We start from the raw sequence: 12088 nt of genomic DNA, 5'->3' as shown, positions 1-12088 counted from the left end.
CTATACTTGTCTCCAAAAGCCCTACCACATTCTCAGCAACCTTCATCATCAATAGTATTTCACGTATCCATGAATGAGAAACCATGTCATAAGCCTTTCTGTAATCGACCCATGCTACGCTCAGATTCCTCTTCTTCTTCTTCTTCTTCTTCTTCTTCTTCTTCTTCTTCTTCTTCGCATCCTGCATTATTGCTTTATCAATTAATAGTTGCTATTTAGTACCTCTCGAGCCTTTCCGGCACCCCTTTTGTTCGTCAGGAAAAACATTACTCTCTAGATGTTCATAAATTTTCTCCGCAAATATTCCAGTCAACAGTTTCCACATCAATGGCAGGCATGTAATTGGTCTATAATTATTGGCATCTGTTCCTTTTGCAGGATCTTTCCTAATCAGTGTTGTTCTTTCCAAGTCAATAAGGAAAATCTCCCGACTCTACAACCCTTTGCAGAGCAGCAGCTATAGGTAGATTAAGGCATGGGAACTGTTTAAACCAGAAGTCCACCACTCCATCTGGCCCAGGTGCCTTCGAGTTTGTCATACTTCGTATGCCAGCCTTAACGTTATCGATGGTTATCTCAACGTTTTTCATCTGCTGCATTTCTGATAGCCTTTCTCTGACCTCTCCCAACCAGCTAGCCTTCTCATTATATCGCCCTTCGACGGACCAAATCCCACGCCAGAACTTCCTTGCATCTTTTGCATTTGGAGTGTTGTTATTTCCCCGCCTGTTTACTACCATTTAATTCTTTATACAGCTGAGACTGATTGTTCCGGAAAAGATTATTCTGCCGAAATGCAACACTTTTTCCAACAAAGTTCGTAATTTTCATACCACCAGTGTGGACCTTCTCTTTCAACATTGTTAGAACGTCCATCCTTCCTTTTTCCAGCAATCTATACCTCCTTTCAAGCTCGCCTTGGCTTTCTGTCCTATATTAACTCCTTTTCTTATTTCTTTGATTCTACCAATGTCTTTCCGCCACCGTTTAATACTGTCTTCAAGCCGCCTCTGCCAGTGTGGTCTTCTATCCTTCATTTCCCCCTTTTTCTTCTGTAATAAGCCAAGACGATTCGCAATAACGTATGACGCTGCATACAGAAGCCTGTTAAGTTCCGTAATCGATATGTTCTTTCTTATGATGTTGTGAATTACTCCTTGAATTATTTTTCCCTCGTTTTTCACCTTCCGCCTATCACTATCCTTCATACTTGGAATCTCTATGATATCGTCTCTAAGAAGAACCTTTCTTAACTTCTGAAGTACTTCTTTTTCTACAGAAGTCAAAGTTTGAACTTCATCACCACTTCTCCATACATCTGCTCCTTTCACTTGCTTCATTGTCTCAGAGTCAATGATCTCATCTGCCTTAAAGCCTTCAAACTCTTTCTCATTACTTCCCCTAACCACAGGATTCCATACCTTCTCAGTTGTCCGCCTCCCATCATTGCTTACATTCCCTTCTGGACTTCCACTCTCTCAGTACTTTCATCAGAGCTAGTTTCATCAATTTTACTTTCGTTATTCATTTCATTCGTAACCATCGATTCAATCTCTTCTCTTGCAATCACTGAAAGTAGGTTGTTATTTTTAATTTGTTTTAACTGGGATATCAAACTCGCGACACTTCTAGCTCCCCCTCCTCTACATTCCCATTCTTCCTTCATTTTTCGGATATATCCACCAGATTTGGTACTTCCACTTCTTACAAAGCATTCCCACAGTACTCTTCTTTCGTTACCCGTCCACTTTTTTTTTTTTTTTTTTTTTTTTTTTTTTTTTACATTTCCTGTTCCAACTCCCTTCGTGTCTTGGGACCCTCTCTGGCAATTCTCACTCCCCCTATATCTAGCCACGTCCTCAGAATTTTGAACAGTTGTATGATGACGACAGGACCCACCTTGTTTACCAGTAGGACACCTACCTGACGTGAGGCCATCACACGATGTTCTAACCTCATTCACGGCGTTATTTTCAATATTTTGATTTTACATTCTCCCATAAATGGGGTTAGTGAATTTAAGGTTACACCACCACCGATAGATTTATCGAGACATTATCTCTAGGAGGGTTCCCCACCAAGCTCAAAGATCCCCTTCCGATCTTGTTTCCTCCATCACCACCACTATTCCCATTACCACCACCAACAACAATAGAAATAAAATTTACAATGATAATGGTAACACTAATATCGGTAGCAATAATATTAACAGCAAAAACAACAATAGCAATGACAGCAAAAAACAACACCTACCATTACAGTTACAGTAATAATAAAAACATACCACCACCACCACTACCACTAATAATAATAATAATAATAATAATAATAATATCAGTGATAATAGTAATAATAATAATAATAATAATAATAGTGATAATAGTAATAACCAATGAAGTAAATTTTGTTTTGTGTTCTAAATAATAATAATACTGATAATGATAATAATAATGATAATAAGTAGAAGAACAATGACAATAATAATAATAAAAATAATAATAATAATAATAATAATGATAATGATGATAACAATAATGATAATGATAATAATAATAATAATAATAATAATAATAATAATAATAATAATAATAATAATAATAATAATAATTTAAGTTAGAAAAGCTTACTTTGTTCGTTTTTTTTTTTTTTTTTTTTTTTTTTTTGTAATTCCTCTGCCAATGTCGCTTTTGGCCAGAAAAATGTACAGAAAAACAGAAACATAAAACATCCAAACATGTGAAAGACAATTCCTCGTTTAACAGCGAATTCAAGTTTTAAATTCTAATTTCAGTTAGAAACGCTTCTCCCCCCCCCCCTCTGCTATTTTTTAAAACTCCGCCGCTGATGCTGCTGACGATCGGAAAAATGAACACAAAAACAGAAACATAAAACATAAAATAATAATAATAATAATAATAATAATAATAATAATAATAATAATAATAATAATAGTTGAAACACAAAAATTAATAGATAAATATGGTAATGTATTAATAATTATTATTATTATTATTATTATTATTATTATTATTATTATATTTTTACCACAGGCCAATAGTAAAGTCTACATAAAGAATTGTGTGGGTAAGTGTACAGATATATATGAATATACCTCCAATTGACACCCACATATACGCATACATATCCATATATAGCCACATGCAACGTACATACATATATAATACATGCATTTCCATATGCATAGATGTATATATATAAATAATCATATGCATAAATAGACGTGCATACATACACATACATGTATACATATGCATACACATGTACATAAATACACAAGCATGTACAGATCCACACGCGCATACTCATACACATAAACATACATGTATGCATATACACCTATATGTGTACATGCACACGCGTACTGCTATAAATACATACTACTATACATACATACAATCGTGCACACACAAATACACACATATATACATACATATACACATATACATATGCAAATATATATGCATAGATCAATATGCATGAGCATGTAAGGCAGCACAAAGACATGCCCATCAACATATATGTGTAATTATTTAAAACAATAGACAATTATGATTAGGGTTGTGACAGCAGCATATTCTTTTCATTGTTTTGACTCTTGAGTATATATCCATTAATATCTTGTATGTTTTTATATAGTGGATGTGCTTCTTGGTTGATTAAGTGTGTGTCGGATATACACCCGAGAGTCAAAAGAATAAAAAGAATATTCTGTTTTCACAGCCCTAATTATCACATATTCGTTATTAGCTATACAAACATTGATATCATATATATATATATATATATATATATATATATATATATATATATATATATATATAAAGCCATAATAAATCAAGTCGGAAAAAGAAAATATATCTGAATTTTTAATTCTTTCTATGTAACAGGGAGCCACGAAATGAATATTGAACTGAAAAATGTGAATGCTGTCAATTCGTCGAAGGAACAATTGAAAGTTTCGCAAGACACTCTTAATGATGGCGACATGAAATCAGACCACGTCACCAACCAAATTACCAACAACGATGAGAAAGGGAAAATTGTGAGTAAAGTTGGATAATTCCATTTTTGCCTTTTAGGAGATAATTTGAGCAATAAAACGAAAATAGTGTATGCCATTACTAACAATAATTTTGAATTTCATTTTATTACAATTATAATTGCTCCTGCTTGGAGTATTGTAACGTTTTCAGTAAATAAAAGTCCTTTCATCGTTTTAACTGCCCAATTAATGTTTCGTCACATCCGTTTTATCAAATAAATCTATAAAAGTAAACTTGTCTATTTGTGTGTGTCTGTGTGTGTACATTTCCCTACCAAAATACTCTGTCAATTTTTAGTCTACAACCTCGAGATTTGACATAAGGGAGATTGAAGTTTGGGAAAATCTTTTTAATCGGTTTTCGGCCAGAAATTTGTCTGTCAAGGGGTCAAAGTTCAACGATTTGACCTTTGAAAACTCATCCAAACCCCTCCGCCAATTTTTGGTCCAAACATTTGAAATTTTAGATGTAAGTTACTTGGACATCGCTCAAACTTTTTAATTTGATTTGAGCCCAAAACAATAAATGTTAAAGTGGTCAGAATTGCGGTCAAACTAAAAAAAAAAATTGATCTCTGCGGTATTATCAAATTACTCAGCCAATTTTGGGTCTAAACATTTGAAATTTTACATAAAGTGTATTCAGACATACGGCAGGCGTATTAATCCGTTTTTGGTAAGAATTTGGCTGCCAAGGGGTCAGAGTTCAAAAGATTTGACATTTGCAGTGTCTAGCAAACTACTCAGCCAATTTTGCGTCTAAACATTAGAAATTTTTCATAAAGGGTATTCAAACATGCAACAAGCTTTTAAATAAGTTATTTTGAGGAAAATTTGACTGCCAAGAGGTAAAAGTTGAAAAATTTGACCTTTGCAGACTCTACCAAACTTATGAACAGTACCTGGGGCCCAAACAAAGCCGAGATGGACTGCTAGTAATACATATTTTCATGCAAAAGGAATACAGAGACTCTCTTTTTATATGTACGTGTTTATTACTGAGGAGAATTAACAGGTGCTTTGTTGAATAATTGTTTAACTTTTCTTCTTAAATCTCCGGTTGACATGCGAACAGATCTGAGGATTTATTTAACTCTGCTATATAACTGACCAATTCATGGCAGACTCGCTTTATTCAATATCTCCAGTTAAGCTTCCATCGACAGACTCATTAGAAACCTAAGTTTCCATACAGCATTAGTATTGGTGATGTGTCTCGCGCTTGCTCCCACAGTTGATTTGAAAACCTTTCTTTTCTCTCGAATACTGTCGCATAGTTCTTATTAGAAGAGGGCGTATATGTTTGTTGTTGCGTGTTCGTGTTAGAGTGTTCATGTTGGTGTGCAGATATATCGCGTATATATAAAGAGAGAGACACTTCTGTATATATAAATAGACAGGTTACATGTAAATACAGGGGAGCCGACGACATGTAATACACAATGAGAGGAGATTTATGATATATAGATAGATAGACCGAGAGATTGATAGTGATATTGACATTTATACGTTGACAGTTCTATAACATTGACACATATATTTCTTTACCTATTTTTGAGATGATAGTTTTCACAAAGTTCCTATAATATAAATTCACAATACCTTTCTGTTGTTGAATAACATAACACGAAGACGCAGATACAAAATTATGATGATATTCGTTTATTCCATTCCGACCGGTCAATGGCTTTGCATCAAGGAATTCAAGTCTCTACATGATTCTTTCTTCTCCCCTTCGCTTCCAAGGTTCCATGTCAGCTCTGTCTCTGACTCCTTTCTTCTCCCCTGACTGACTGATTGACTGACTGACTGACTGACTTATCCTTTTCCAAGCTCCAACTATATTGAAAACTCATGACGTCATTGCATGACCAGCACGTGCATATCAGACAAGTGGCCTGGCACACCTCACGTTTCCACAAAGCCAACTCTCTAACCTAATTTTTATTAACCCACTTTACAAGCATTTTCCATTGTCCGTTTTTAAATTCCTTATTTTAATTTCATTTCTTTAACAGAAAAAAATTACCTCATTACATTCAATAAACAGATATCTAACTATTTTATGTGAACTAAATAATAGTAATTCTACATTCCATTTTCAATGACATTATGTATTATTTATTTTAACTTATGATCGAAATTCTCAATTCCAATCTTAGCTTCGCAGGTTCGAATCTTCGGCTATCCTATCTCATATTTACTCACTTACAAGAACAGGCGGCTGTTCTTTAACAATACGTCATGGCATTACTTTACCATTTTTCTCATCTCTTGCGTTTACATCGCTTGACCTGCTGCCCCTTGACAAGACATTGCGTAGCCTAACTTTGATTCAGCCCTTGGAATGATTCTAATTTACACATTCGGGGCATCATGACATGGACTCCGTGTGCCTATGTCAAACTTTATACGAACTGACCTAATTGCCATTGACATGTTCCTATTGTGTAACACATATTTCCCGCAGAGAAACATTGTTTTTTTACAACAAATGTAAATTCAAGATGGATGTCAATTATGCTTCGTATAAGCATTTTTTTACATAGGCACCACCACTTATCAAGCCGAGAGGCCACTCAAGGATAAGGGTTAAAGAGTGTACAGTAGTCAATTGGACAATATAGTAATTGTTAGTAATGGAAGTTCGGTCAATTTTTAACTTAAGTTGAACGACTCATCAAGAACTTGTTCACGTTGGACTTGAAGACAACTATATTGTAGTCAGCTGGAAAGCAGGAAAACGGAAGACAATTCCATGGGCGTAGAGTTCTAAGAAAGAAGCTTTGTTCATGGAATCTACGTTTTAGGTTTAGGCACAGAAAAAGAGTGGGGGAAATTATTGATAGTACTTTCAGTTAGACGAGTGTTACACGTGAAAGTTTGGCGAGGGGGGCATAGATTGGAGCTCAGGCGAGCATTTGCTATGAAAATAACGAAAAAGCATGGACAGACTCGCAACATATCTTCTGTGAGAAAGAGGTTGCAGGGAAGAGAAAAGAGCTATTTTGAACTCTATCAAGGCAGGATGTCCTTTCTAGCAGCTCGTGTCCATATGTGGCAATAGTACTCCATCCTTGGACGTACCTGGTTCTTATATAGATAAAGAATTGCATCAGCAGTGAGATAACTACTGGAGCGGTAGAAGGATCCCACCATTTTTCTAGCGGCCTTGGCAATGGATTTGATGTATGTGTTCCATTTCAGGTCAGGAGTAAAGGCCAAGCCCAGAAGCTTGTCAAATCATATAGCCTCCTCAAGACAAGAGCCATTCATTTCAATTGATGCCAGATGGGGATCAGAGCGTTGATGCTGTAAAGATAGAAGGTTGGTTTTAGATGCAATAAAAGTAACCAGCTATAAATTTCCCCACTGTATCACGCGCTCAAGATCGGAGGGGAGAGAATCAGAAAGAACTAGGTTGTTTCTAGTCTTTAATGTGCTAATATAGATGGTAGTGCCATCAGCAAAAATGTCTCCGAATGATCTAAGGATGTGATTTGGGAGGTCATTAATGTAAATCGGGAAGACAGTTGAACCCAGAATGGACTCTTGAGGGACACCAGCATTAATACTAAGAGCTGATTTCTGCCCATCAACCACTACTCTTATGAACCTATCAGAGACAAATGATTTAATAATTGAAAAGACATTTCCAGCTATACAGTAACTGGAGATTTTGTGAAGTAAATCTTTATGTAATACTCTATCAACGGCCTTTGATATGCCAAGAGCAATTAGATTCGCTAATCTTATGAAAGATAAATGTAAGCACTCTGTAGAACTAGCAGAACGCATACTATATTGTACGTCACTAAGAAGATATTTTTGCTCAGATGGTTTACTACTTCTCTTTTTAATCCACAACTAACTCATGATGCGCAGGGGACTTATATTCCTGTACTGAGAGGGAGATAAGCGATCACCTGAATTCTTAAATACAAAGCATACTGATGAGAGTTTCCAGGGTTATGGGAATCAATTATTCTTAAGACAACGCTAAACAGTCTTGTAAATATGGGCGCTAGTTCTGGTTGAGTGTTTTTTAAGCACTATAATTGGAATACCGTCAAGGCTAGTTCCTTTACTGGAATCAAAGTTGTAAATTAGCTTAGCATCGAGTACAGATATTTGTATGTAACATAGCGTGTTTTCTGATATAAGAGGAAATATTAGGGGTAGGCGACCTTGTTCGCAAAGGGTAAAATTAGCTGCAAAGTTCTTGGCAAAGAGTTTGGCATTGTCTGATGCTGACGAGATTACCCCAGGTCCATTGATTAGGATAGAGCACACACTTTTGTTCAGAATCCTGTTTGCTATTTGTCAAAACTAGTGGGAACAAAGCTGCTGCTCAGCTTCTTTGGATTTGACGGATTAAGTATACAACTTCTCGCGTTCTTTATTACTTTTTACAATGGTTGTTGGCAGTCCTGAAAGCGGCTTTAATCTCAGTAGATCTATTACGTTAGAAGCAATGGAGAAAGTGATTTCTTAGCGCAATGGCAGCAGCACATTCAGGAGAGAACCACTGCTGGCTGTTAGATTTTTTTTTTTCTGGAACTTTGTCGAGGGTATGAAACGGTCTATACTTACAATTAACTATTCCTTTTTAGTTCAGCAACTAACGTTCTTGGCCTTCGGGACAAGATCACAGTGTAATATCTGTTCTTCAGATGCTGCACTTCAATTTCTTGTTCTCTGTCAGTGAAGGAGAAATCTTTCACGACTGAGACAATTTTTATTTTTGTTCCTTTTCTCCACGTTAAAAAAACGACCCTGGTGTCTAACTCTGTCCCGTGGGGAGGCATTGTAAATAGGAACTATTCCTTTTTAAACTTGGATCGCAGAGATAGATCTAATATAAATGTACGGAAGCAATCCCAGTCAGCCATAGAGTATCGATATACTGTACGATGGAGAGGTATGTCGGAGGACTTATTACATTTCGTTTTTATCTTAACTGATACAACAGAGTGGTCGGAAGATCTCAGTGGAGACAGAACAGAAGATGAGCATAGTTCAGGGCAATTTGTGAGAAAAATTCCAGGAGACTTGCATACTGTCCGTCAGTGCCGGAGATGGGTAGGTTCGGGAACAATCTGAGTCAGGTCATAAGCGATGGAGAAATCGTGATAGAACCTCCCCTCATCATCGGTCTTGTTTTATTGGGTTAACAATTCAACATTGTGAACATTGAAGTCTCCACAGACATGAATGTTAGCTGAAGGATAAGCAGACAGGACGTGGTCAATTTTCTCAGATGTCCTTTAAAGATAGTAACTCCGCTGTTGGAGGGGCGATAGAGAGCAAATATAAATGCAGTGTTGTGAGCAAGTGTAACCTTGAAGCACATATAGGGTAAATTAGGATCTTCCCTGGAGATGTCCCTACCACATGGAAAGCTATCTTTAATATAGGCACATATTCCATGCCCATGGCGATCTTGGGGATCAGATTTGGAAGTTAAGTTTGAGTATCCTTTAATTACAAACTCATCTAGCGAAACAGGCTGTCCAATGCCAGTTTCGATAAGGAATAATAGGTCTGGTTTAGTCTCCTGTAATGAGGTTTCAACTTCTGGAAGGTTAGAACGTAGACCCCTGATGTTGGAGAAAGAGACATGGTACTGGGGGTCTACGTTGGAGGTTGGAGATCTAGGTTTAATCGTATATTTTCTCTGGAAACTTTTCATGATGGAGTTTTGGGATTTGAGGACTAGGTCGCCAGACTTGCTTAGATCAGGGTCAAAAGGGAAAGTAAGAGAGAAAATGAAATGAAGAAATGTATTTTTTGCAGCACATGATAAGGTAAAGCCGTAACAATTATCCACTATTATGGCATCGGGAGACCCCAGCAGAAGCTACTGCATGGTCCAGAATCTATTCATCAAATGGCAATACAGCAGCCCCAGTACTTTGCACCCGCTGATAGGACAGCCTACTATCTATGCCCGATATGTCAAACCGCTTCAATATAATTCCAGAAACATATAGTGAGAAAACACGGAACATTTTATATATTGAATATACTATATTTATAATTTTTTTATGGTAGGAAGTTAACATATTGAGTTTTTTGGGGGGGATTAGCGATTTTGGAAAATTTCAGACGATAAAAGTTAAAAATCTAGCGATTTTCTGGAGATTTCTTCTCCTGATCTCGCAGTTCTTTTTTAAATCTCAGTTTCCAACACTGCATGTGAGACCAAAATATACTTTTAGTGATAACTAAAAGGATATTTTGGTCTCACCACTACAGAATGTGTTTACAATATCGGTAAATTTTCAATGGGTTTAATCACATGACTATTGATACTGTAACCATGTGATAAAATCTAATTTAAATTAACCACACGTTGGTAGACAAAATGAATGCCGACGCTCAAAGTGTATAAACATTTTGAACCCTCCCTTTACTTAAAAATTCACCAAAAATCGGGAAATTAAACAATTTTAATGAAAATTGCAGTATTTATCAAATAATGATCGCAGAATATAATGTACGAATTATATTTACTTAACTCTTAGTGAAAATGTTTTATTTTGTTTAAACAAAAAAAATACCTTCACAAAAGTTATGGTTTTCAGTAGTAAATAAAAAACGCAAGAATTTTTTTTTGCTTTTTTTATATGAATAAAGCATCGTAATTTGTAACAATAAAAATAATTTTTACAGGAACATTACGAAAAACGCCCCTAAAGTCCGTATTAATTAATTCGATATAACTCGAAGAAAAATGAATTTCTCGCATACTTTTCAGGAAATTAAAGATTCAATTATATTCCTATTTCAGTCACCTAAATTATTTAGGGTGAAATGAGTTTAGGAATTTATAGCCAAATCTAAATATTTTTTTTGCTTAAAAAATAGCATTAATACAGTAAGTTAGGTAAAATTTGCATAGAATTCTCTGCTTTACGGTTGTTGTAAAAATGGAATGGAAATTTGAATTTCGTTCCCTTTTAAATTCGGTACATTTTTCATTACGTCCAACTCATCGTTCACACTCGACACGTCAACTTTTATAGCTTTTCGGGTATGCTGACAAGGTTAGGGATGTCTATTCCGAAAGCCGCTCTTAACATGGGTAAATTGGAGTGTTTATTCGTTGTAAACGTACCCAACAACCTATAAATGTCGACATTTCCAATGTGAATGGTAAGCTGGACTTATGTAAAAAATAACAAAAAGATATACCAAACAGACTTTTTCGTTTAAAAATGGAATTATTTCCCTTTCGTTATTAACTTTTTTTTTTTTAAATATTTTGTGTTTTATATACATAAAGTACAATTGTTGAATGTTACTGTTTTGATTATATTCGTTTGGGGGGCACAATTAAAAAATTAAGAAAGATTAAAACGGAGAAAAGTTTCCGTTCCATTTTTACAACAACCGTAAAACAGTGCATACTCAGCAAGTTTTATCGTAATTTATAAGCATAATGTTGAAACACTAAATCAACATTTTATTTATTTTCTTGCATAATTAATGATGGAAGTATTTTTCTGTTTATTTTCTGAACATCTGTTAAAAAAATAATTTCTACATTCTCTTGAAAAAAAAATCAAACGTTTCTCTATTTTCACCTCACTATTTACAGTGTTCATGTAAAGCATCCATCTGTTCTTTTTATAATAAAAATTCCGTTTTCAAAGAGAAACGTTTACTGCCAAATTTCTTTAAAAAAATAAGTTTTCCTGAAAAAAAATTTCCCCTAACAATTTATGGTAAAAAATTAATCTTTTGGGGGGTAAAAATAACTTTTATTGATTAAAAAATTTGCAAAAGATAATAAAAGTAAATAATCGAACAAAATGCAATTTTTCTTGAGGAATGTGTTCCATTTTAACAAACTGAGCAACAACAACGCGTGGCCGGGTACAGCTAGTATATATATATATATATATATATATATATATATATATATATATATATATATATATAGTAAGTTAGAAAAAATATATGGCAATTAACCTACACAGAATATTCCGCGTTTCATCCACACTACGATTCGTCAGGCTT

The 12088-nt window shown here is 35.0% G+C and overlaps 1 protein-coding gene across 7 annotated transcripts in view; it reads left to right on the top strand.

Moving 5' to 3' along the window:
- LOC145263161 (solute carrier family 28 member 3-like) overlaps positions 1 to 12088 on the top strand; it is a 688175-nt gene that overhangs the window by 486152 nt on the left and 189935 nt on the right. For all 7 annotated transcript variants that reach the window (XM_080120169.1, XM_080120168.1, XM_080120170.1 and 4 more), the window contains one exon: positions 3909 to 4063. In XM_080120169.1, the coding sequence (XP_079976295.1) occupies positions 3909 to 4063 (155 nt within the window). The remainder of the gene's footprint in view (positions 1 to 3908; positions 4064 to 12088) is intronic.

Source organism: Euprymna scolopes, chromosome 38 (genome assembly GCF_053919585.1).
Source record: "Euprymna scolopes isolate OS-2025 chromosome 38, ASM5391958v1, whole genome shotgun sequence".
Taxonomy (NCBI): Eukaryota; Metazoa; Mollusca; class Cephalopoda; order Sepiida; family Sepiolidae; genus Euprymna; species Euprymna scolopes.
Note: the sequence above shows the minus strand (reverse complement) of the source record. Positions and strands in the feature narration are given on the sequence as shown.